Genomic DNA, 27,092 nt, shown 5'->3' with positions numbered 1-27,092 from the left:
CAGCAGGTGATGGCTCGAGTACTCCGCACGGGAGACCTGGATTGAGTTCACAGCTCTTGGCTCTGGCCTGAATCAGCCTCAGCTGTAGGCATTTCAGGAGTGAAGCAGCAAGTGGAACAGCTCTTTCTGCCTCTCCCTCCGTTTCCCTGCCTATCAAATCAATAAAATAAATAAAAGTCTGAAGATAAAGTATCTCACCAAAGAGCCTTTTATTTATAGTTTATGTATTTATTTCCGTGTCCCTTGAGGGTATAAACAATAGATATTTTCTAAAATCTAAAACTCTGTTGGTTATGCAGTTGGTGCTGGAATTTGATAGCATCAACTGAAAGTTTAATATTCTTTGTTACACTGTGCACCAGTGAAGAAGAAATTTTTAGGTATAGTGACTTAAACATTTTAGTGAATTATTCAGTTGAAAGATTTAGTTTCAAAGTGAACTAGTCTTTTACCTAGTTCCAGAGCATAGAAAATACAGAAATATTTTCAGCTGGTTTTTAAGTCTACATAATCCTGATTCCAAAATGTAAATCGCTACACAGAAAACTGCAAGTCACTCATTCTGAATGTAAACAGTTAAATATTAGGAACCGAAATCCAGTATTTCTAAATGCCATATGATAATCTGGCCGGACTTATTCCAAAAAGCTAATTGTGGTTCAGCCTCAGGACATTTGTTCTTACCCCTGCATTCAGGAAATAATTGATAAGACCGCACAATCCTATCAGTGATATTTAAAGAAAGGCACTACCCGATCCAGATTTCTTAAACACCAGGCAAACTGTCAGCAGATTCTAAGGAGAGAGCTAATTTCTTTCATTGGTTAAAAAAAAAAAAAAAAAAGGCATCTAGAAAACAGCTTGCAGCAAACTTCCACTCATGGGCAACATGAGAAACATCCTGGTGAACAAAAACGGAGCCAGGATGCGGCTGCACTTACTGTTACCCTGTATTTCCAGGGCTGCTCCTGGCCAGTGGACACACAAGCCTCCCGTGGAGGAAGGGACAGCACTGGCATTACTTGCAAATGATTTGAATATCTCCATGGAAAATCCAGGAGGAAACAGTGTCACTTTCTGTGAACCCTTAAGAGCAAAATAATGTGGAGACCAGAGTAATGCTGCAAAAATCCAGGTTTCCCATGCACTGGCAACACTTTTTTTAGTGGATAAAATGGAGCAACAAATCCATTTTGCAAGTGTTCCCAAACGCCTAGGGATGTACCTACCAAGAAGCGAGGTTTGAGGGGTGGGTAGGAGTGTGGCGCAGGGGTTACAATGCCGTTTGTGATGCCTGCATCCGAAATTGGAGTGCCTGGATTTGAGTCCTGACTCCAAGCCCCATTCCGCCTTCCTGTTATGTGCACTCTAGGAGGCAGCAATGAGGCCTCAAGTCCTTGGACGCTTACCACCCAGGCCGTATATCCAGATGGAGTTCCTGGCTCCTGGCTTCGGCGTAGCCCAGCCCTTGCTATTGAGGGCATTTGGGGAGTGAACCAGGGGATGGAGAAATCAATCTGTCTCTCTCTCTGTGACTTTGAAATAATGAATTATTATTTTATGTACAAAAAGGAAGCCAGGCTTTGCATCTCTATAGTCACCATGCAGAGGCTGCGGACTCTGCTGATTTTAGGTTGGCAAGAAATGCGCTGTTTAATTTGGCAAAGACTTGTGAATTTTGTTCTTTGTGGCTTCCTTTGGAAGCAAACAAAGCAAGGCAGCATTTTACAGGTGAGGACCCCGAGGCTTCGGGCGGTTTTGTGACCTGCTTTGTCAGCGTATGATGCTGTACGGTTCTAACTCTTGGCTTACTGGCTTTTTCTGTATTCCCTTCAGCCCAGGCTCCACGCATTTCTTTAAAAATGAAACTGTGAGTGGAGCATCCAAGAGAGGATAATTCTGCTTTGTTGGTTCTGTGGTGGAGGTTTCAGTCTGTGATCATAAAATCTCCTGCAGATCATTTTTGCTTTCAATCTGTGTGGTGCAAGTGAAGGTCGCTGTATTTCCACGGTTTGCAGGGCCAGCGGCTGCATTTCTCTGAGTGATCAGGACAGCCTGTGAGCTCCTCTGTGGTTGTGCTGGTCCCGGGGACAATGCCGCAAAGCCCCACGACAGGGCATCAGGAAGCTCAAGTTCAGTTTCAGTCCTTACAGCACAAAGGGCGTGGTGCTTTCTTCATGCTTCACGTTGAGACAAAGGACCTGCATTTGTTTCCCAAGGCTGTGTAACAAATTACCACAGACTGGGTGCCTTAAAAAAAAATTTTTTTATTCTCAGTGTGGAAGCCAGAAGTCCAAAACCGGTTGCACAGGGCCAAAGTTAAGGCACTAGCAGGCCTGGCTCCCTCCGGAGGCTATAGGGGGAATCCAGACCTTGCCCCTTCCAACCCCGAGGGGGTTGCCTGCATTCCCTGGCTTGTGGCCACATTCCTCCAATCTCTGGCTCTGTGATCACAGGGCCTCTCCTCTTCTGTGTATATCACATCTCCTCAGCATTTCTCTCTTTTGAATATATATATATGAAGTATTATTTATTTTATTTGAAAGGCAACGAGACAGACAGAAATTTCCCATCTGCTGCTTCACTCCCCAAATGCCCACAGCAGCCAGCGCTAGGCCAGACCAGAGTCAGGAGCCAGGAATTCCCTCTGGGTCTCCCACATGGGTGGCAGGAGCTACCACCTGCTGCCTCTCAGGATGCATTAGCCAGAAGCAAGAATTGAGAGCAGAGCCAAGACTCGAACCCAGGCCCTCCAGCATGGGCTGTGCGTCCCAAGTGCAGTCTTTGAGCACTGCGCCATACGCCTACCCCTGCCTTCCTCTTCATGGGGCTGCGTGTGAGTACATCCGGGGTCCACCACATGGTCCAGCATAGCCTTCTTTATCTCAAGAGCCTTAATTTAATCACAAATGCATCCACAGTCTCTGAAGAAAGCAAACTTGGGAGACAGTAAAAGTAGAATTTGAATACTCTACAGTTCCTGCCTGTTGACCTTGATCTTGACCAAGCTCATTCACTTCTCTAAACTTCACTTTCCTCATCTGCAAGCAGGACCAATACTCCTATGTGCCTATCTCAGAACATATTTGAAAGAGTTTGGAGAAGGGCTGTTGGTTCAAATGTTGCTTCTTGGCTGCTGCTTCCTTTCCTCACATTCAAAACCTTGTTTTGACTTATTTTTGTGTCTGCACAGCCTAGCATGGCAGTTGCTCAGTTAATTATTTTTTTAAAGACATTTATTTGAGAGGCAGAGTTACAGAGAGAGGGAGAGATGGAGAGAGAGGTCTTCTATCACTGGTTCACTCCCCAAATGACTGAAGTGGCTGAAGGTAGGCCAATCCAAAGCCAGGTGTTTCTTCTGGGTCTTCTGTGTGGGTGCAGGGGCCCAAGCACTTGGGCCATCTTCCAGTGCTTTCCCAGGCCATCAGCAGGGAGCTGGATTGGAAGTGGAGCAGCCGGGACTCGAACTGGTGCCCATATGGGATGCTGGCACTGCAGGCAGAGGCTTACCCTACTGCACCCCACGCTGGCCTGCTCCATCTTCACTGCGTACTTTTCTGTTCTCTTAAGGGTGTGTGACATTGCTCTGTTGTGCCCTGCACCCACAGCTGTGGACGGCTCGGTGGTGGCAGCCCATCTAGAATGACTGTGTATGGTGTTGGAGCATTGTTCACTCAGCAGACAGAGTGTGTGTGCAGCAGAGCCCCAGGTGCTGTGGTTTCTTTGGAATCTGCTGAATTGAGGACACGTTTGATGCATGAAAAGAGCTGTAAATCCAGAAAGGGAGAAGTTGGAGACTGGGTGTAGTAGATGTTCATGTGCACACACGCTTCATGGAAGATTGATTTTTTAATGTATCATTGGTCTTTTGCATTTGGGCTGTGTACTTACAGCTAGTGTGCGATGGTGGGCTAAATTATGGACCTGCTGTGCACTTCCAAGGGCTTCCTTGCAAACTAGACCTTAAGCCCTGTCCCTCCCCCCCAAACTGGCATTCATGGTGCAGTGAGGTGTGCCTTTCGTGGCTACATGATCAACAGCCTGGACACTAAATACTGCAGCTGGCACCGTCCTGGAAGCAGCGCACAACCGTACTTTGGACCACAAGCATTTATTGATCCAGCCGTGACCTTGGCTAATCAGTCATTTGGCTTTCAGTGTTCCTGAGTCCCAGTCTGTCCTGAAGGTCACTTGTCTGACTCACAAATGCCCTGGGGCCTTTGAGTCCCAGGCGCCCTCTGCCGGGGCTTGGCATGAGCAGCCCAGGGGTATGAGTGGGGCTGGTCCTCCAAATAGCCTGCAGCTTCCCTTTCAGGACCGCCACACACACACACACACACACACACACACACACACACCCCTGGCCCGCAATGCTTGGTGGTGGAATGAAAAGGTCACGGGAGACCTGGGAAAGGGGTAGGTAACATGGAGCAGCAGCAGGAGGAGGGATGAGGGAAAAGCCCTCGGCCCACTGATGCCTGCTGGAGCAAGGCAGAGGTGCCTGGAGCCCACATGCACCATCTGGGGCTGGCTGCTCCAGGTTGTCATTTATTAATGACACGTGATATGTACCACCTCAGTGCCTATCTAGTTGACTTTTTTGGTGCTCTTATCAAGTGCTATGGAATCTGCTTGGCAGGCCTTGAAAGAGAGCTTTGATGGAAAGAAAAACAGGGTGTGTAGCAGTCTCCTGTTCTCCAGAGGGGGTGCATTCCATGGCCGTGCATGCCTTGAAACCGTGGCTCATCCCAAGCCTTCTGTAGCCTAGGTTTTCCCCTATGCCTACATACCTGTGATGAAGCTTAATGTATAAATTAGAAACAGTAAGAGATGAATGATTACAATAATAAAATCAAACAAATGTGACAATGTGCTGTAATAAATCTTGGGTGAAAGAGGCCTCTCTCAAAATATCCTACCGCATATCCTCTACCGCGTATTTCTGCACAGCAGCTGATTGCAGGTCACTGGACCTGCAAAGTAAAACCGTGAACAAGTGGGAAGTGTTGTGTTGCACCAGGAATACGTAGAACAGATGATTCGGAGACTGTTGGGTCCTGGATAGCATTAGGAGAAGGCAACATTTGGAAATGTCATCTCAGTTCCCAGAGAATTTGCAAAGTGTTGGGAAAGCGATGTGGTGACCAAAACAAGGGGAGAGCAGTTTCTGGGGTGTAGACACCAACGGACAACCAGAGGGTGGAGACTGGTGGGCCGCACAGGGAGAGGCCACGGAGGACCGGCTGACAGGGGCAGTGGCTTTGTGTGCTTGCTCAGGACTGAGAGAGAGTCTTTCTGGGCCAGCCCTGACTGCATACAGCAGGATGAAATATGTTTTGCATGCTTTTGGAAGATTCCTCATAACAAGGAGCTAGATTAGCAAACACTTAAGTACAGGCAGATCTGCTGCCCCAAAGTGAAGAGAGCGCTGCAGGAGCAGGCGGTGCCCTGGGCTGTGCCTGGGTCAGCCTCACAGCAGTGTAGGGGAACTCCAGTGCCGCCTTAGCGGTCACTAAACCACTGTCTCAGGGCAGGCATTCGGCAGAGCAGTTGAGACGCCAGTGGGGGCACCCACATCCTCCAGCAGAGGGCATGGGTTCAGGTCCTGGCTCTGCTTCTGATTCCTGCTTCCTGCTGATTCACACCCTGGGAGGCATAGGTGATGGCTCAAGTTCTTGGATCCCTACCACTCACATGGGAAACCCTGATTGAGTTCCAGGTTCCGAGCTCCAGGCTCCAGCTCCTTAGACCTTGCCCAGCCCTGACTCACTGAGGCCTTTAGGAAGCGAACCAGCAGGTGGAAGTCCCTTCCCCTCCTCTATCTTTCAACTAACATAAACAAATAAGTACATAAATAAATTTTAAAGACCACTCTCTTCTCTGGAGCCTCAGTTGACTAAAGGAAGAAGATGCTATAGAATGCTGATGGTTGTGATGCTAATGACCGCTCTAAGCCAGTAACTGTGTTTCCTTCTTTCCCTCAGTGTCAGATCAACAGTGCCTTGACTTCCTTCCATACTGCTTTGGAACTGGCCGTGGACCAGAGGGAAATTCAGCACGTCTGTCTCTATGAAATTGGTAAAGATGTGATGTCTCACCAGCTTCTCATGGAGAGGAAGCATCCCTGGCTTGAGTGGGCAGTGTTTCAGTAGTGGTGCTGTGCCGTTTGTGTCTTGACTCGCTCTCTCTGCCTTACCTGGCGACGAGGACGTGGATGGCCTGGTAGCACGGTGACAGCCGTTCCCTCTCCGATGCTCCCTTGTTGCTGCCGTGGCACGGTGGGCTTTTGTAGCGTTTTGATTGCAAGGTAGTAGGTAGCCTTAAGTAGGGTCCCTGAGTTCCCATTTGTAAATTCCGCATTGGACTGCACTTTAGAATTCAAAGCACTTTGTTCCTCTTTCCTGCCAGTGTTTGTCTGAGATGAACAGCACAGCACAGGAGTGAGTGGGCTCCAATGCCAGCTCTCCACCCGTGTTTCTGGAGGCCTCGGGCGGTTGAGCAAGCCCCTGAGCCACGCTGTCGCCACTGCCTTGATGGTGCCTCCCTTGGCAGCCGCTGTGAGCGGTGGAGGAAAGAACAGGGAGGAAGCCTCAGGCAGGGTGCTGGGGCCCACAGGCTGGGAATACATTTAGCAATGGACTCGGATGTGTCTGTCCAAGATTTTCTCCCCCCCATCTCCAAAGCTGTTGCTGTGAATCTTTTGCTTACTGTACTAAAACTCTGACTGCGTGACAGAACTCCTTTTCTGTAGCATTTTCTCCCATAGGCTAAGAGTAAATACAACTTCGGGGTTGAAACAAACAGACACAATTTTTTAAAAAGATTTTTTTTTTATTTGAAAGGCAGAGGGGCAGGGGAGAGAAAGAAATCTTTCATCTCTCTGGTTTACTGCCCAAATAACCAAAACAGCCAGAACTGGGTCAGGCCAAAGCCAGGAGCCTGGGACTCCATCCCTGGCTCCCACATAGGTAGCAGAGACACAAGCACTTGGGCCGTCTTCCACTGCCTTCCCAGGTACATTAGGAGGAAGCTGGATTGGAAGCAGAGCAGCCAGGACTCCAACCAGTGCTCATATGGGATGCTGGTATCCCAGGCAATGGCTTTGTGCCACAACACAAACCTCCGCCCCTACATTTTTTTTTTTTAAACAAAGGCCTGGTACTTTATAGTTTCAGCTTAGCTACAATACTACAAAGTTACATCACATAGCACATAAGGAGTGAAAAAGGAATGGATAAAGGAGAAATGATTCCCTTCAGGAATCTGAAGGGAAATTGGAACTCCAAAAGCTGTCTGCCGAGGGGCAGGGAAGGGTAAACAACGAATGCTTGGAAGCAATGGACACCTCTCGGTTCTTGGCCTGTGACCCCTGCCACATGTTCACCTGCTGCGGACATAATTGTTTTCCTGAATCCTTTTAAAAATATGCAAAGCACAAGATTGGGGATTGGACAGTAATAATATTACAAAAAAATCCATTTTAAATGCCTGTTTATAGTTTAGGGAAGAGCAGATAAAGTATAATGCCATGAAAAATAAATCTTTATGCAACCTCAACTCTGCAGGAGCTCTGTGTAGTAGCCATATGTAGAGTTCAGGATGTTTCGAGCCTAGCTTTTGGGGTGCCTGTTTGGTACAGTGGTTAGTTAAGACACCCCTTAGAACTCCCACATCCCGCATCAAAGTGGAGTCTGAGTCCCAGCTTCACTTCTGATCCCAGCTTCCTACTAATGTGCAGCCTGGGAGGGGGCAGGTGCAGGCTCAAGCGCCTGGGTCCCTGCCACCCATGTGAGAGACCAGATTGAGTCCCCGACCCCTGGCTTTTTTACTGGCCCAGCCCTGGCTGTCATGGGCATTTGGAAAAGGAACTAACAAATGGGAAACCACACTGTCTTTCTGTCTCTCTCTACCTTTCAAATAAAAAATTTTAATAGAAGAAAGCCTAGCTTGGTGGCCTTTCCTGTGTATCATTTCAAGGTCTATGTTAGAGTTGAAGTTAGAATGTTAGAGCCAAAGGAAGCTTAGCGGTGAGCTAGCCCAGGCCTTGGGGAGAGGAACTCAGGAGGTGAGTGATACCCAGGCCTCATTTTCTGCCTCTCTTTTGTACTTAAGTCAGATCTTGCCCTGGTAGCTGTTATAGGGTGACAACAGCTCAAATTAGTACTCTTAAAATATGTAAGTATCATCTTCCCTGTAGGATTTGTGCCTTATAAGTGTGTGCACCCACTTCCCATAGTGGCAAACCCAAGGTCACACAGCTACTTAGTGATTCCAGAAATTTCTTTTATGGAGGCAATATTGTGTAAAGAAAAGGGTGTCAGATCTTGGTCTCCAGAGCTTCCCTCTGATGAACCGTGTGGCTTTGAGTGCTCAGCCTCCAGTTTTCTCCTTGTTAAAGTGAGACTGCTGTCAGCCCCTTTCGCAAAACAGGAGCAGGCAGAATTCTGTCAGTGTTTGCTACACAATAGGGCTCAATTGTTCTGAGATGCTGCTTAGCAATGGGAATGGGGCAGGCATTTGGCTGGCAGTTGAGAGGCTGGCTAGGATGCTGTGTCCCACATTGGAATATCTGGGTTCGATTCCTGTAATACCCAGTTTCTGACTCCAGTGTCTGCGAATGCAGTCCCTGGGAGGCAGTAGTGATGGCTCAACCCCTTGGTTCCCGCTATGTACACGGGAGACCTGGATTGAGCGCCAAGGAAAATCAGCAGATGGAACCTCTCTCCTTCTCCCTCTTCCTCTCTCTCTCTCTCAATGGCTGTCTGTCTTTGTCCCTCTCAATGAATAAATATGTATTTCTTAAATGTACAAAGGAAATAAAGTGTTCCGTGCCAGAATGCCAGTCCCACAGTGTTTCGATCCAAGAAAGATAGGGTCCCCCAATGTAGAGAAGATGGGCTTGCATGCTTCTCACAGAGGTCTGAGAATGCGTGCTAATAATTCACCCTCAGGTGAGTCCAGGAAGCCCTTGCTCCCCCGGCTGCCTGTACCTCCCTGGGCTTGGGTGACTCACACAGATGAGACTCACTCGAGTGTCCTTCTAGAAATCTGTGCCGTGCTCGTCTCCACTCCCCAAGAGGTCGTGACATCGGAAGTGCCTGGTCTTGCCCAGACTTTACCCAGGACACATTCAAGAGAAAATCCTCTAAAGCTGAGTGTTGCAGAGCACGTCCTAGAGCGCTCCCAGAGGAAGGCAGTGAGCCGTTGAGAGACTCGGGGTCCAGGTGGGCCGTGACTCCCGGGTATGGGCTAACGGGGTTTCTCTCACAGGGTGGTGCAGCATGATCGAGCTCAACTTCAAGGATGCGTTCGATTCCTTCGAGCGGCTGAAAAACGAGTCCCGGTGGTCGCAGTGCTATTACGCCTATTTGACAGCAGGTGAGTGGACTGGTCTCACAGCATGGCCCCGCCCCCTGTGAGTTACCTCCCAGGCTGGTGGTGGATGTGGGGAGGAGGGGGGGAGGGCGTTGTGCTCCACCATTCTCCCTAGCACAGTGACATTTTGTGCGACCAAGTAAATGGCAGCAGGATCCTGTGTTCATTGAGAACTCCAGTCCTGTGCCTGGTGCCCCGAGCCAGGCTTCGTCCTGCACAGCGTCTCGGAAATGCTTCTTATGACGCTGCTCCAGTTTTGTCCATCTTGTCCTAACCACCCTCAGCCTGCCCTTCTCCACCCCTTTCTTTGCTGTGTTAGGAATTTTAAGGATGTTCTCAAACATGTCTTTTTCACTGTGTTAGTATGTTCGCTGGTGGTGCCTGGTTACAAAGTAGCTCGTGCGTTGAGTCCTGTGTTCCAACCCTGTTTTGCCTGTTCATCCACAGTACAGTGTGATGGTGTAGGACAGTGCCAGGTCTTTCAACACTGTGCAGCATCACAGCCAAACATCTGTAATGTCTATTTTTTTTTAATAATTTATTTGAAAGGCAGAGTTAGAGGGAGAAGGGGAGGGGGAGAGAGAGAGAGATTGAAATCTTCCATCCGCTGGTTCACTCCCCAGATGGCCACAACGGCCAGAGTTGGGCCGGTCTGAAGCCAGGAGCCAGGAGCTTCTTCTGGGTCTCCCATGTGGGTGCAGGGTCCCAAGCACTTGGACAACCTTCTGCTGCTTTCCCTCTGCCATAGCAGAGAGCTGGGTCAGAAGTGGAGCAGCAGGCACTAGGCTAATCCTCCGCTTTGCGGCGCCGGCACACCGGGTTCTAGTCCAGGCCAGCTCTCTGCTGTGGCCAGGGAGTGCAGTGGAGGATGGCCCAAGTGCTTGGGACCTGCACCCCATGAGAGACCAGGATAAGTACCTGGCTCCTGCCATCGGATCAGCACCGTGCGCCGGCTGCAATGCGCCAGCTGCGGCGGCCATTGGAGGGTGAACCAACGGCAAAGGAAGACCTTTCTCTCTGTCTCTCTCTCTCACTGTCCACTCTCCCTGTCAAAAAATAAAAATAAAAATAAAATAAAATAAAATAAAATAAAAAAAGAAGTGGAGCAGCAGGGACTTAAACTGGTGCCCTAGGGGAGGCCGCAGGTTTACCTGCTATGCCACAGCACTGGCCCTGTGTTTTCAATGGGAGTGTTTCTGCCTTACACCTTGTATGATAGTTGAAGACATGCTGCCACCTGGTGGAAAGAAGGGTTGTCTGTCCTTGAGATATTAACTATTCCCCTTGGTTTCCAATTGTGGAGGAGTGGATTGAAGAAACCAAGTGGCTGCACATTTCCTGCCTTGAAGCAACTTTATATAAACCTTTGCAAGTTTGTATAGAGAGGAACCTTCCTTATGAAGCCACATAGTAACCGTGTTATTTAAAATTCAGACTAACCAAACACTATTTTAAATGCTTCCTGTTCTTCTAAATGTTTCAATTTGAGGAAACATCTTCCCCTTTCATTCTATCTACAGATCTGCTCTATTTAAAAGTATTGTGATACAGTGGGTTAAGCTGTGGCCTGCAACACTAGCATCCCATATGTGTGCCAAGTAGAGTCCAACTGCTCCATTTCCTATCCAGCTCCCTGCTAACGGCCTGGGAAAGCAGTGAAAGATGGTCCAAGTACTTTGCACCCACACGGGAGACCCAGATGAAATTCCAGCCTCTTGGCTTCAGTCCGGCCCAGCTGTTGTAACCATTTGAGGAGTGAACCTCTGTAACTCTGCCTTTAAAAATAAAATAACAATCTTTTTAAAAAGAAAAAGTAAGAATTAACAGTGGCCAATCTGTATATCCTCCATGTCTGAAACTCTCTATAAAGATCGCATGAGTCCACGAACAGTGGCTATGAAAAGCCACCGTGTCTGCTCTCCTTGTGGTGTGGTGTGTGTCTTTTCTTACAGTGCTGTGTGCATGGAGTAATCTTACTTTGGGTGTCCTTGTCAGTATACTGTGTCTAACCTTAAAGGGCTGCTGTACTGAATTTGCAGGCATCGCCCATAAAAGCAGCAGCAGTGCATTGGGCCACCTCCGTGTGCCCAACGCTGAAGAGTAGGGGAAGTTGCTTTGCATAGCGTAGGAAGCAGAGGCCCGCACGCCACCTAGTGGTCATCACATGTATTTGCGCCACGTTGTCCATGGGGTGGGGGGTGGGGGGGTGCTATTTCCTGTCTGTTGAGTGCGGAAGACACAGAGCACATGTGGCTGTGAAGAGGAGCATTTGTCTCCCCACGCTGTGGCAGTCCCGGCGCTGTGCTGGCTGTGGGTGATGGGCAGGGCCGGTTTGGATGTGTCTGTCCGAGGGGTTTTGCTGGCAAGATAGTACAAGTGTGGAGAGCCCCGCTGTGGAGGGTGCCCAAGGCAGCAAGGGTGCTTCTGCCCAGCTGGCTTCTTGCAGGCAGAGCTGGAGAGCACAGGCATTCAGGGGCCAGCGTGCTGCCATGGGGACTTGGCTCCCAGCCCTGTCTTTTTTATTGTGGCAAAATATAAATAACATATAAGAGCTAAATAACATGTAATAAAATATAAATCAAATGGACCCTCGTAGGCATTTTTAAGTGAGCCATTTAGTGAGGTTACATTCGTGTGTGGTATCATGCGACCCTCACCACATCCATCTCCAGAAAATACTCACCAACTGAATGACATGCAAAACCCATCCAACAAGAACACTGCTTTCCCTCCCCTGCAGCTCCTGGCTGCCATTCTTCTTTCTGTCTCTGTGAATTTGATTATTCTTCATGCCTCATATGAATGGGGCACATCTGCCCTCGTGTGTCCGGCTTATGTCACATAGCACAGTGTCTGCTAGGTGCACCCACATTACTGCACGTGTTAACTTCTGCTGCTACGTGTGGGGTCCATGTTTTGTTTATGCATCCATCCAGCGATGGACACGGGGGTTACTTCCACCTTTTCACTCCAGAGAGTGTGATACTTGCTACGAACCCTGGTGCCCGAGTCCTTGCTTTCGCTTCCTAGGGGTATATGCCCAGGAGGGGAGTTGCTGCATCAATCCTTGTACTATTCTTGCCCCTTTTCTGTAAGCTTGAAATCCCATTGGAATTATCTGTTATCAAATCTGTTTAGTCTGTTCCAAAAACAGCATGCAGCTAAGACAGTGTCTCAGCAAAAATGCACGGGATGGGATTTGGTGGCCTAGGAGGTGAGAGGAGGATGACAGGGTGGTGGTAAAGACTGGCTGAGGGGCTGGGACTGACCCCAATGTGAAGACTGGAGGGGGTGGGATGCAGGTGGAGCGAAGGGGCTATGATGACGTCTTTGCCAGGGCCCTGGGGTGGGCTGCAGGTGCAATGGGACAGACGAGTCACACCCTTCCTTCATAGCTCCCGCATCACTCCGGACAGAAAGGACCCCTTTTCTTTCTGGGTCTTTCCCAAAGCACTTTGGTTTTCTCCCCTAACTTCTCCTATCACCGCACATAAGGGCACTTCAACAGTGTGTGGAAAAGGGAATTATATACATTTACATTTTTGAAATGCATGCATATTTTAAAAAATTTTATTTATTTATTTGAAAGGCAGAGTTATAGAGAGGCAGAGAGGAGAGAGGAGACAGGAGACAGGAGAGAGACGGGGGGAGGTCTCCCATCCGCTGGTTCACTCCCCAAATGGCTGCAACGGCTGAAACTGCACTGATCCAAAGCCAGGAGCCAGGAGCTTCTTCCAGGTCTCCCATGTGGGCACAGGGGCCCAAGGACTGGGGCCATCTTCCACTGCTTTCCCAGGCCACAGCAGAAAGCTGGAATGGAAGTGGAGCAGCCGGGACTTGAACCGGCACCCATATGGGATGTCAGCACTGCAGGGCAGCGAAGGCCCCTCCTATGTATTTCAGCCCTTTTTACATCAGAATAAACGTGTGTGTGTGTGTGTGTGTGTGTGTGTGAGAGAGAGAGAGAGAGAGAGAGAGAGAGAATCGTTCCAACTGGAACTCAGGGTCTACAGGGTGCAGGCCTATGGAACTCAGGGTCTACAGGGTGCAGGCCTTTGTGTGTCTCTGTAACTTTTGTTCCAGGACAGGGATTCCCTCTCCTGCCAGGAAGTCTTCCTAAACCCCTTATCTGCTCACTGTTCTTTCCCAGATTCCTTTTATCTCCACTCCCTGCCCATGTAGACGCCAAGGAGGTTGTGCACTATGGCAGTAGCGGTGCCTTTCTTTTCTTTTCTTTTCTTTTCTTTTTTTTTTTTTTTTTTTTTTTTTTTTTTGACAGGCAGAGTGGACAGTGAACAGTGAGAGAGAGGCAGTCTTCCTTTTTTTCAGTTGGTTTACCCCCCAATGGCTGCTATGGCCAGAGTGCTGCGCTGATCCGAAGCCAGGAGCCAGGTGCTTCTCCAGGTCTCCCATGTAGGTGCAGGGCCCAAGCACTTGGGCCATCCTCCACTGCACTCCCAGGCCACAGCAGAGAGTTGGACTGGAAAAGGAGCAACCGGGACAGAATCCAGCGCCCCGACCAGGACTACAACCCGGGGTGCCAGCGCCGCAGGCAGACGATTAGCCTATTGAGCTGTGGCATCGGCCAGCCTTTTGTTACATACAAGACTATGTCTCCCGGGCTGGCGCTGTAGCGGAGCGGGTAAAGCCGCCACCTGCAGCTCAGGCATCCCATACGGGTGCTGGTTCGAGTTCCAGCTGGTCCACTTCCGATACAACTCCCTGTTAATGATCCTGGGAAAGCAGCAGAGGATGGCCCAGATACTTGGGCCCCTGCACCCACATGGCCCAGCCCTGGCCACTACAGCCTTCTGAAGAGTGAATCTGTGGATGGAAGACCTCTTTCTCTGTCTCTCTCTTTCAAATAAATAAATAAATAAATCTTAAAAAAAAAAAAAACAAAAAAAACCTGTTCCAACAGGAGGAGAGCTGGCTTTCCCTGTGACCCACCCCACCCCAGCTCCGGAACACAGGCCCCTGGGAGATGGGGATGGGCGGTGACAGCCGGAGGGCCGAGCGGCCCCTGGTGTGGCAGTCGCCAGGCACTGGCTCTGGTTTTGTGCTTGGAAACGGTTCCCAGTATGATGCCCCTCGGCATCCCCCAGTGGTACCAACCCTGCCGGCAGTCTACAGCTCAGACCATGGTTTCTTACAGTGTGCCAGGGAGCCAGCGGTGACGTGGACGGCGCACAGGCCGTTTTTAAAGAAGTTCAGAAACTCTTCAAGAGGAAAAACAACCAGATTGAACAGTTCTCAGTGAAGAAGGTAGGTTGGGGGCCCCGCTGGCCTCGAGGTCTGTGGCCCGAACTCCTCGGCTGTGCCCCGTGCAGTCAGCCGCGGTGGGGAGCAGCACGGGCTTGGCCGCAAATCATCCAAGCGCATTTCCTGTTCCTGTGAGCGCACGCGGGGCAGACACCGCAGGGCGCATGCGCCTTCGCTTCTGGTCCCTGGAGTGCGCACAGCGCAGAGGCCGCAGGGCGCACGCGCTTTCCAGGGACCGAGGCTGGCGCCCTGTGGGAGCGGAGTGGGTTGGTCCGGTCTCGGAGCCCTGCTGGAAGGCCCGGGGCTAGAGGGATAGCATCGCATTTTCGCTTTTTAGCCTCCCATAATCAAATTTTGCAGCAGAACCTGTTTTATGACCTCTCTCCTACTTTGAATTTGCCATTCTTTAGGTTTTCTAAGTTTTTACTGAACATTTACTGAATTTGTTTGAGTGTAAATTAGACTCTCATACAGAAGGCAAGTGACAGCACTAGGACCAAGTAGAAAACCAAAAAGTCCTTGGGACCGTGACTACAAGGCGTCTTGTCTTACATCCCCCATAAAAGCTCATTGAGCCCCATCCTTATAACCCAGCCTTCTGAATTCATTGATTTAAACTAAAATAAAACTCATTTCATGCCTAAGTTTTCAGAATCCCTATATGCCAGTTCTCGATAGGAGATGGGGTTGAGTGAGGCACAGGAGGCAAGTGTCCTGATGTCGTAGAACTCAGACAGGAAAAGTTGTTCAATGGAGAGACGTGGTCATTTTCGCCCTTGTAGGTGTTAGGTTAGGTTTGCAATAGCTCGGGGTTCTGGCCTTTTGTACCCCCAGAAGGGAGAGACGGAAAAAGGAGACAGAGACCGACCTCAGCAGAGGTCTTTGCTTCAAATCAAGCAAAGAGGTTGGCGACAGTCTCCTAAGAGACATCGCAGAGGGCGTGTTTAGAGCTGAGTTTTCATCTGGTTAAGGAGGGAATTTGCCAGTGTGTGTATGTGGGGGTTGTTAGAAGGCAGCTGGTGGGAGGGTAGGGGGCTCTTTGAAGCCTGTGGGGACTTTCATCTTACCTATTTCACAAGCTGCCCCGTGTAGCTTGTCTGTCTGCCAGTTGCTTTGCAAGGAATCTGGAAGGGTCTGGTTTGGCACCAAGGGTGTCAACCAGAGGGAGGGAGCAGGACGGGGGAGGGGGAGGGAGAGGCTAGGAAAGGAGCCGCCATCCATCCTGAATGCGAATCGTGTGCTTTTAAATGTCCTAGAAGCATGTTTAAGTTGAATTTGTTTTGGAAAAACACAGCCGAATCTTTTCCTACTCGCAGGCAGAGCGATTTCGGAAGCAAACCCCAACCCAAGCGCTGTGTGTGTTGGCGTCCATTGAGGTGCTGTACCTGTGGAAGGCCCTTCCCAACTGTTCCCTCCCCAACCTGCAGAGGATGAGTCAAGGTAAGGGGGGGGCACACCAGCCAGCCGTGCCCGCACCGCTTCCTGCGGTCACGCTGTCTTCTGAGCCAGGCGGGACCAGTCTGTCGCTCTTGGATTCAAGCTGTAGAGGAAGAAACTCCCATCACTTGGGTTATCAGAGCAGCAGGTGCGCGTACCTGCAGATCCTCTTGTCATAGTTGGAGTCCAGGGTGCTGCTGTCACCAGAAGTGTTCCGCACCCTCTGGCCACAGGTGTCGCTGTGAGCGTATGTTTTATCCCCAGGGCCATCATTGTGTTTCATGCAGGTGTGATTCACACACACACAAAAAGCACAGATAGTAAAGAGTATCTCTAGGCCAGTGAGTGCGGACCAATATGCACACCGGGGCATCCCTTACAACAGTCGGAAGATAATACATTCCCATCACCCACCCTGACACGTTCCTTGGGCTCCTCCTCACTCCGCACCCGAGGGCAAGCACAGTTCTGACCTTTGTGAACTTGAACTTGCTGTAAATGGAAATATATCAGGCGTATGTTTCGATTCATGGCTTCACTTGTTCTGCAGAGTGTTCATAAGGTTTGTCCATGTTGCAGCCTGCATCAATCGTCCATGTCTTGTCCTGGCTGAGTAGTGCACCACTATATGGCTATGCCTAGACCTCAGCTTGTTTACTCATTTTCTGGGTGATAGGCATTTGGGGTTTTGGTTTGGTTTTTGGTTTTTCAGCTTCCTTGAGTAAAACTGCTACAAACAAAAGTGCACAACCTAGGTTAATGGCTCTTTTGTATAGTTATGTGCTCGCTTCTCTTGGGTAAATGTCCAGGAGCGTAACTGAAAGTATACACTTTTCATTTATGTATTAGGAAAACTGTAAGACCATAGGCAACCCTGATAAAGTTACTCTTTTTTTTTTAAAGATTTATTTATTTACTTGAAAGAGTTACACAGAGAGAAGAGAGGCAGAGAGAGAGAGAGAGAGGTGTCTTCCATCCAATGGTTCACTCCCCAATTGGCCACAATGGCTGGAGCTGCACCGATCTGAAGCCAGGAGCCAGGAGCTTCTTCCAGGTCTCCCACATAGGTTCAGGGGCCCAAGCACTTCATCTACTGCTTTCCCAGGCCAAAGCAGAGAGTTGAATCAGAAGTGCGGCCGTAGGGACTCGAACTGGTTCCCATATGGGATGTCGGCACTGCAGGCAGCAGCTTTCCCCTCTACACCACAGCGCCGGCCCCATAAATGAAATCTTTAAATGAGCCAGGCATTGTGGGGTATTAAAGAAATAACTTACTATTTCTTGCAGGGGTCAGGCCCTGCTAAGGCAACTGCAGGAGCAAGGAAGGATCTGAGGTAGTCTTTAATGCACGAGTGTAGACTCGTGTATTTAGAGATATTTAAAACACAGGAGCAAATGTAAGCTAGGCACGATTGACAGGCACGAGAATGGCTGTCACTTACGTGAGATCGGACTAAATAGTCTCTGAGTCCTTTTGCAGGTATCAGAATTAACAAATTAGCAACAAAGATAGGCCCACGGGGAGGGAGACTGTCGCTGAAGTGAAGATGAGAACATTCCTCAACATCAGAGCCCGACTCTGAGATTCTTGGATTCTCTCATCCCCCGGTGTGGAGCAGTGATGACCCAGATCCACCCAGCTGTACAGGGCCTGGCGAAGACCTTGGCAGAGAAGCTGCTGGGTTCCTGGAAAGGCCGACAGCAGAGTGTGGCTCCTAAGCATCTGTGTGGGGCTCTCCTTCAAGCCCTCTGGTTTTGTGCATGTAGCTGACCAGAGTCTCCCCCGTAACTCGCTGCTAGCAGAGCGCGTCATGTCTCCACGCCCCCCGGCTCGTGGTTCCACTCCCATGCTGCCCTGCGCCTCCCTCTCTCTGCATTCTTACTCTGTGTTTCCAAGCTATGTCTGTTTTCTCAGCACTGCAGCCACCGGGGTCCTATTAAAACCCAAGTCATATGATGTCACTCTGCTTCTCAGAACTCTTCTGTCTCTCATCTCATAGTAAAAGCCCGAGGGCATTCAGTGGCTGGCAGTACCCCACAGTCTGGAACCTTACCAGGCAGTTGCTTCTCTGCTCTGCAGCCACACTCCTTCTTCCATTCATGAACACAACCAGCAGTGCTGGCCTCCGTGCCTTTGCGCTTGCTCTTCTCTCAGCCCCAAATAACGTTCACACAGTTCCTTCCCGCATTGTCCCCAGTGTTTACGCCACTGTGATCTTAGCCATGAAGCTTGAACTGCATTCCCACTTCCGATTCCCCTGCCTGGCTTTATTTTCCCCCTTAGCACTTACCCTCATGTGACATATTTTATCTGTTTACCTTTCATGCAGTGTCTCCCCCTATATCCCCACCCAAATATATAAGCTTCTTCAGGACAGAAATGTTTTTTCCTGGCATACATTTTTTTTTTTTAATTTTTAGGATCTTAGTGTTCTTATTTGCTAAGTAATTCACAAATTTGTGAAAATATCCAGACTACTCAAAGGCGTATGGAGAAAGCAAAATGTTAGCATCTCTTCCATCTCAGGCATGCGGTCTCCTCCCAAAAGACACTCACAGCTCAGGAGTTTCGGAGTGGCCTTCTGGGCATGTGCCACACATTTCCCTGGACAAGGGTGTGCCTGCGCATGGGTGAGTCTGCGTGGAGCCTGAGACAGCAGCATCCTCTCCCTTCTCTCCTGCCTGTGTTCCTGTCACTTAGGAAGATTTTGGATATTATCTAATATCAACATGTAGATTGACCTCATGCCTTCTGAGTGTCGTGGTAGTATTCCCAAGTAGGAATAATGATCGTTTCTGTAACTAGTCCCCTGCTGGTGTGCACACAGGCTGTCTCCAATCTTGTGCACTTCAATGGACTATTGCTTTTTTTTTTTTACTTAATAGCTTATTTTTTGAGATCACATATTTTTAATTTACATTACAGTCAAAGGCATAATGACTCTACTAAATAAAGAGTTCAACAAATAAAAAGTCAAAAGACCATAGTCTAGCAGGGAAATAGGCAAGGGCTTGAAATAATAATCAAATAAAAAGATGTTCAGTTTTCCTCACATAAAATAAATTCGCAAATAGTCGCAGAATCATTAATGCTATAGTTGTATGTAATTCCTTTCACTTTGCTGGGCAAATACTTAAAACCAGATGATTCAGTGACTGTTTACACAAATACCTTTGCACCTGTGAGCCCGTATTACCTGTGGGACAATTCCCTGTATGTGGGACTTCTGCATTTAAAGAACGTGCTCTCTAAACATCTCGATGGATTTCAGCAGATTCCCCCTAAGCACGTCACGCTCACTTACCATCCTTAAAGTAACTTTATTATTGGGCATCAGCTTGGTGCTGTGTAGCGGGTCTCTGGAACAGTTTCATTTTGTATAACTGAAACCTCAGACACATGAACAGCAACCACTTCCCATCCCCAAGCCCCTGGCAGCCCCCATCCTGCTTCGCACGCCTGAGAGTTTCACGCCTGGGGGGCCTCATCTAGGGGGACTGATGTGGTGTTTGGTCTCTGACCCTGGCTTTTTCACTTGGCCCAATGCTCTCACAGTTCGCCCAGGTTGCTGCATCTGACAGCAATTCCTTCTGTCTTAAGGCTGCATACAATTCTTTTGTAGTCTGTGCTATATTTTCTTCACCCATTCATCTGCTGATAAGATTTTTTTTAAAGATTTATTTATTTATTTGAAAGGCAGAGTTATACAGAGGCAGAGGAAGAGAGAGAAAGGTCTTCCATCCACTGGTTCACTCTCCAAATGGCCACAGCGTTCAGAGCTAAGCCAATCTGAAGGCAGGAGCCAGGAGCTTCCTCTCATCTCCCCCATTGGTGCAGTAGCCCAGGTCTTGGGCCATCATCTGTTGCTTTCCCAGGCACATTAGCAGGGAGCTGGATTGGAAGAGGAGCAGCCGGGACTCGAACTGGCGCCCATATGGGATGCTGGCACTGCAGGTGGTGGCCTCACCTGCCACGCCACAGCTCTGCCCTGCTCATAGACATTTCATTTGTTTCCAACTTGAGCATGCAAATATGTTTTTCAGATCCCGATTTCCATTCTTTGGGATAGATACCCAGAAGTGAGATTGCTCAGTTCTGTGGGATTTCTCATGCTCTGAGGAACCTTTGTCCTGTTTTCCGTAGCAGCTCCGCCATCTTGCATTCCCCCTGACAGTGCCCAAGGGTTCCCGTTTCCTTTTCCCACATGCCCTACTGCTGTTTAATAGCAGCCATCCTAACAGAGGTGAGATGGCAGTCCCTTGTGGTTCTGATTTCTTCTCTCCTGATGATTAGTGATTAATTGTGGGCATATTTTCATACACCCACTGGCCATTTGCATGTCTCTTTTGCAGAAATGTCTATTCTGGTCCGTTGTAAGGATAGGAATTTTTGTTTGTGTTGTCACCGTGGTATTTTAAGAGGTCTTCCATCTGCTGGAAGAAACAGTAGCTACCCCTCGAATGAATGAATGAATGAATGAGCAAGTTAATGTATTATGTTAGCATTTCCTTGACTTTGCTGCCTTAAGATCTCTTGAGTTCTTTCTCTTTTTTTCGTATTTATTTATTTTATTTGAAAGGCAGAATTACAGAGAGAGAGGGAGAGACAGAGAGATCTTCCATCTGCTGGTTCACTCCCCAAATAGCTGCAACAGCCGGAATTGGACCAGATCACAGCCACGAGCCAGGAGCTTATTCCAGGTCTCTCACATGGGTGTAGGGGCCCAAGCACTTGGGCAATCTTCCTCTGTTTTCTTAGGTGCATTAGCAGGGAGCTAGATCAGAAGTGGAGCAGCCGGGACTCAAAACTGGTGCCCGTATGGGATGCCGGCATCACGGGTGGTGACTCTACCCGCTGCGCCACAATGGGAACAGTTTTAGGTTTGTAGTGAAGTTGAGCAGAAAGTCCAGAGTCCCTGCATAGTCGTCTTGCTCCCCTGGCCTCTTTACCAGGCTCGCCTCAGGGGAGCCTTTGTTACAGTCAGTGAGCCAGCACTGGCGTGACCGAATCCCCCAAAGTCCGCAGCTCACACTGGGGTGCACTGTTGCTGTTGTGTGTTCTGTGGGTGCAGGGAAATGCTGAAAGGCAGGTGTCCACCAGTGTAGTGAGAACAGTGGGTTTGCATTGCTCTTAAACCAGCTGTATTCCACCTACTCGGCCCTGCCTCTTCTGTGTCCTGGTAACTACTGGGTTTTTATTGTGTCCACAGTTTGCCTTTTTCCAGAATGTCATTTGTTTATTTATTTAAAAGATTTATTTATTTGAAAGTCAGAGTTACACAGAGAAAGAAGAGGCAGAGAGAGAGAGACAGAGAGACAGAGAGACAGAGAGAAAGGTCTTCCATCCGCTGGTTCACTCCCCAGTTGGCTGCAACGACCGGAGCTGTGCTGATCTGAAGCCAGGAGCCAGGAGCTTCTTCTGGGTCTCCCATGTGAGTGCAGGGGCCCAAGGACTCAGGTCATCTTCCACTGCTTTCCCAGGCCACAGCAAAGAGATGAATTGGAAGTGGAGCAGAAGAAACTTGAATTGGCACCTATATGGGATACTTGCACTGTAGGTGGCAACTTTACCCACTATGCCACAGCACTGGCCCCCAGAATGTCATTTATTTGGAATCATAGACTATGTGGCTTCTTCAGGATTTCTTCTTCACTTAGTACAAATAGGCTATGATTTTGAGTCTTCTTGGCTGTGTGGAGTTTGACATTTTTTGTCTCCTTGGCCAAGGCTGCTACTCACTAGTGGATAGAGAACAGGTGCATTCTGAGTTTTGGGGACAGAAACATGAACCAAATAAGCAGCCATACAATGAAGCACTCACTTTGCTGTGGGTGGCATTAAAGGAAATTCCTGAATGACTGTGTTTCCTCCCTGCTGTTTTCGCTCCCTTTCTCTTGAAGCTTGCCATGAAGTGGATGATTCATCTGTGGTTGGATTAAAGTATTTGCTGCTCGGTGCCATACACAAGTGTCTAGGAAACTCAGAAGATGCTCTTCAGGTAAAGTGCAAATGTGGTCATGACTTACGTAGAGAGATCGGGAGCCCCTGTGTCTGTGCTCGAGAATAAAAAAGTACAGGGCCAGACTTCCCATGGCCCTGTGAGCTTTACCCACTGTATTTGGAGAACACCATCCCTTCAGCTGCTGGGAGGTGATGATGGTAATAGTTGTTTTGAATGCAGCTTCCACCTTGGAGACTGCCTCTTTATAGGTGGCCTTCCTTTCTGCTCCTGTTTATCCAAGACAACAGTCTCAGGAGAGAAATTGAGGAGGCAAACACATCAGGAGGATCCCAGGGAAGCCTTGTAGTCAGACCAAACCAAAAGCAACCAGTCACATCGATATGGTGGCTTCTCCTCTCCTTATCGCTGCGGGTTACTGGTGCAGAGTGTGGTGAGGTTTAGAAGGTTGCTGGCATAGGATGAGTCTCTGTGCACAGAACATGACGAAGAACCATGAATTATTTTCAAATACACTTGGAGGGATTTTTCCAGCCAAGTTTTATGTGTAGCAGTAGTACGTTGACTTCTCTTTGAGTTCATGTGTAGAAATAGAAGATTTTTGGCTTTAAAAGCTACGTTAATGTACTTGTATTATAATTTTAAATTAATCTGTCAGTGTGGTGTTCTAGTTATTACACAGCCCTAGATAGCTTATTTTAGATCACAAGCTTAAGTACTAGTGAGATGCAATCAAGACACGTGTTAAGAGGTCTTGGCTTGTGTGTTTTCTGTGTTAAACACGAAAATAGGGATGTGTAGACTTTTAGATGCAGATAAAGTGTATTTTCTGCAGTAGGATCAGTGGAGGTTGATGTGCCAGCTGGGAAAATAAGTAACACAAATGGGACCGACTGATGGATGAGTGGTCCTAGAGGAGGCTTCTGAATTATGGATGGGGGTGGATGGGGAGGAATGAAGATGGTCTGGAGAAAAGAAACGTGGGTCTCCCTTCCTGCCTCCTGAACATGTGGTGAGCCCTGGGCTAAGCAGGAAAATCAATCATTCCAATCACATTTGTATTTCTTTAGTTCTTTCAGAGAGCTGTCAAAGATGAAGTGTGTCGTCAGAATAACTTGTATGTTCAGCCATATGCTTGCTATGAACTTGGCTGTCTTCTGCTGGACAGGCCAGAGGTAAGATCACACACACACACTCTTTAAACATTTATGTATTTATTTGAAGGTAGAGTGACAGAGAGGGAGGCACCAAAAGAGGTAAAGAGATCTTCCATCCTCTGGTTCATTCTCCAAGTGCCCATGACAGCCAGAGCCTGGAACTCCATCTAGGTCTCCCATGTGAGAGAAAGGGCCCAAGTACCTGGCTGCCATGTGCTGCCTTCCCAGGTACATTAGCAGGAAACTGGATTGGAAGCAGAGGAGAAGGGCTTGAACCAGCACTTCCCTACGGGACATAGGCATCACAATCAGCAGCCCCACTTGCTGCACCACAGTGCCACCCCACATTTTTTAATAATGTTCATGAGCAAACAGACAAATGAGCAGTCACTAAGCACCCTTTATTTAAAATAAATTGAACACATGTTCTTTATTGATCCACTTCTTGGATGAATCCAAAAATTCATAATCCTAATCTTACTGTCTTTTTTTAATTTACTTATTTGAGAAGCGGAGTTACAGGCAGACAGAGGGAGAGACAGAGAGGGATCCCCCAAATGGCTGCAATGGCCAGAGCTGGACCAGACCGAAGCCAGGAGCCAGAGGCTTTTTCTGGGTCTCCCACATGGATGAAGGGGCCCCAGCACTTGGGGCATCCTCCATTGCTTTCTCAGGCCATTAGCAGGGAGCTGGATTAGAAGTGGAGCAGCTGGGAATTGAACCAGTCCCCATACGGGATGCCAGCTTTACAGGCAGAGGCTCAAGCTGCTACACCACAGAGCTGGCCCCTAATCTAACTGTCTTTGAGGAATTTATTTCTTCTCTAGGATTTGAATTATACATGTAACTTTTTGGACAAAGATTTATTTTTGGGAAAATCATTGCCTTTGTCATAATGTATGATACAATGCAGTGTTTTAGTGTATGGCGCTGGGTATGTTACTTCACTGCATACCTCTTAGTTTGTAAAACAGGATAAAAAATACCTGCCTTGGGGCAAGTATCTGGCCTCATGGTTAAGATGCTGCTTAGGACGCCCATGTCCCACATCAGAGTGCCCCAGTCTGATTCCAGCTTCCTGTTAACCTGCACCTTGGGGTGCAACAGATGGGGGCCGCATCCCTGCCATTTGTGAGGAGACCTAGATTCAATTCCAGGCTCATGGCTTCAGCCTGGCCCAGCTCTAGCTGTTGTGGGCAACTGGGGAGTGAACCAATGGATGGGAGCTTGCTCCCTCTTTCTCTCTCTGTTTCTCTTTCTGCCTTCAAATAAGTAAAATAAGAAAATCAAAAGAGTAAACAAAAGAAACAAAAAAACTGCCTTGCCATTTAACAAAGATTATAGTGAGAATAAATGACGATGTTTGCATGATTACTTTAAAATTTAGAATACCATACAAATTTGACTGCGTAACTAAGGTGTATATTTAAGTTGGTACAATGAGGTAGTTGTTTTTGTTTTACTAGAGTTTCAATTGTGTCTGAATTTACTTGGAACCTTCTTTTAGAAGCTCATTTACGTGAGCTTCATTCGTGTATTGGCTTTATAAAATTATAATTTTTAGTGAATTTAATTCATCTTCTAAATATATAGATTTTTTCAAACATTGAGCTAAATTAATAGAAATATTATTCTAGCCCAATCCCTAAATATGAAACCTGACTTGCCAAAGATGATGGGCTTTTAATTGGAAAGTCAAATTTTACCAAAACAAAATACAGGTTTTATGAATTTGAATAGAAAATTCCGACACCATACTTTATTTTAATGAAGTTTACTCTTGGTGCAACAGTAATAATACATAAAAAATATAATAAGACTAGCCAACTTTTTTAAAGATTTATTTTGTATTTATTTGAAAGACAAGTTACAAAGAAAGGAGGAGAGACAGAGAAAGAGAATATGCCATCCACTGGTTCATTCCCCAAACGGCCCCAACAGCTGGGGCTGGGTCAGGCCGAAGCCAGGAGCCCGGAGCCTCCTCCGGGTCTCCCATGAGGGTGCAGGAGCCCAAGGACTTGGGCCATCTTCTACTGCTTTCCCAGGATCATTAGCAAGGAGGTGGGTCAGAAGTGGAGCAGCTGAGACCAGAACCAGTGCCCATATGGGATGCCGGCGTTGCAGGCAGAGGCTTAACCGGCTACACCACAATTCTGGACCCCAACATTTTTTTAAAATTAAGTTGACTTCCTCGCTTAATAATGTTTCAAAAGGAGGTATAATTTACTAACTTCAGATGCAACTTTTGGTAATCATTAATTTTAGGTTGTTATAGCAAGGTTTTGACCTAAGGTATTATACTTCAGTTGTTGCCTGTTATAGACTAATAAGATTATGAGAAATTATTTATCAAGTAATGTAAAAATAATATTTAATAGGTATTAAATATTAAATTTAATAACTATGATGTAAAATTAATATATTAAAGAAAACAAATCATTCTACTTGAATGAGCAGTAAACTTGCTTTCTTGCCTACCATGAATTGTCTTAATTAGCACACCATTTTTGAACATTTTCTGCTTGTGCCTATATAATTGTAGAGACTAATAGATAATGTTTTTCTTATCTTCATAGACTGTAGGAAGAGGCAGAACTCTACTTCTGCAAGCAAAGGTAAAACCCTGATTCCGCCTCTTTCCAGAGACCTGTGCTGCCCTGTGCAGTGTCCAGCTGAGTCTGAGTTTTAGAGTCTGGGAGGTTCTCACCGGTATTTCTAGAAAGGAGAAGTGCTGGCTAAGTGAGCGAGCAAGCACTTGACTTTACGTGAACTTTCCAGGATCGTAAGAAACTCCATGAAATGGTGTATGCCATTCTAAGGGTGGGGAAATAACTCTTGATTTCACCGCTGGGGTCTCGACTTGAGAACGTCTAACAGGAACAGCACAGCTGAAGGCTGTTCATTCTAAAGCAACACGAGGGCCGTGTTCAAAGACAGCACTGCGGACACTCCCTTGGCATTTTCTAAATGTACGCAAAAGGCTGATGTTTGGAGAGTGAGACACCCACGTGGCCGTGCAGCCTTTGCTGGGAGTGTGGGGAGTGGGACCTGGAGCTGTCCGGTAGCTGGTGCTGTGGACTGCACTGCAGCGCCGTGCGAGCCTCGCTGACAGAGCCCTCCCTGTCTTTGTCCTTGCAGGAAGATTTCTCCGGCTATGACTTTGAGAACAGACTGCACGTCCGCATCCACGCTGCCCTGGCCTCCCTTCGGGAACTGGTTCCTCAGTGACAGACCCGGGGAGCCTGCTGTGTCCCTGCCCGCCCGGGCCCGCACCTGAAAATAAAAGCAGAGGACAAAGCTCATGTGAAAATCGGCTTTTCTTCTGAGAGTCACCTGTGCCAGGGACACATTTTCCCAGTTAAGCTGACATGTTAAACATCTCCTCTTTTAAACATTTAGCTGAAAAGTGGCCATGGCGAGGGTGAAGAGGAGGATAATAGCCACCCGGGGAGAAGGTTAAGTGACCTTGTTCAAGCATTTTAGTTTTGTGACTTATTATTTTTTGAAATAAAATCAAACTAAGCGTCCTGCCTATGATCTTGCAGGGGCACCTCCCTGAAGCCCCTCTCGCGAGGGTGACAGTGACAGGTGCCTGAGAGATGAGCAGCATCGTGACATTGCATTTATATTGTGTTCTGAAAAAAATAAAAGCGCTTCCTAGTGTTTTAATTTACCCTCAGAATATTCCTGTGAATCAGGCAGCGCAGCTAGTCCTAGCCCTCTCCCACAGACAGCAAAACTCAGGCACAGAAGGCGAATGGACTCCATTCACTGTCCCTCTGTTCCCAGCGACTAGATAGCAGATCTGACCGCCAACTGAAGATTTTTTTATTATTAAAAAACAACCATGTTACTAACTCAGAATTTCATGTTTTCCTTATTAAAAGAACAAACACTCTCA

The 27,092-nt window shown here is 47.9% G+C and overlaps 1 protein-coding gene across 2 annotated transcripts in view; it reads left to right on the top strand.

Moving 5' to 3' along the window:
• TTC39C (tetratricopeptide repeat domain 39C) overlaps positions 1-27,092 on the top strand; it is a 101,564-nt gene extending 74,472 nt beyond the window's left edge. For both annotated transcript variants that reach the window (XM_070050389.2, XM_008261148.5), the window contains 8 exons: positions 5,985-6,078; positions 9,271-9,378; positions 14,531-14,640; positions 15,954-16,077; positions 21,976-22,073; positions 23,105-23,209; positions 25,768-25,806; positions 26,330-27,092. In XM_070050389.2, coding sequence (XP_069906490.1) covers positions 5,985-6,078; positions 9,271-9,378; positions 14,531-14,640; positions 15,954-16,077; positions 21,976-22,073; positions 23,105-23,209; positions 25,768-25,806; positions 26,330-26,419 — 768 coding nt within the window. In that variant the 3' untranslated portion in view covers positions 26,420-27,092. The remainder of the gene's footprint in view (positions 1-5,984; positions 6,079-9,270; positions 9,379-14,530; positions 14,641-15,953; positions 16,078-21,975; positions 22,074-23,104; positions 23,210-25,767; positions 25,807-26,329) is intronic.

Source organism: Oryctolagus cuniculus, chromosome 10 (assembly GCF_051225735.1).
Source record: "Oryctolagus cuniculus isolate XC-2025 breed Fujian yellow rabbit chromosome 10, ASM5122573v1, whole genome shotgun sequence".
In the NCBI taxonomy this organism is placed as follows: Eukaryota; Metazoa; Chordata; class Mammalia; order Lagomorpha; family Leporidae; genus Oryctolagus; species Oryctolagus cuniculus.
This window is presented reverse-complemented; position numbering and strand designations above follow the sequence as displayed.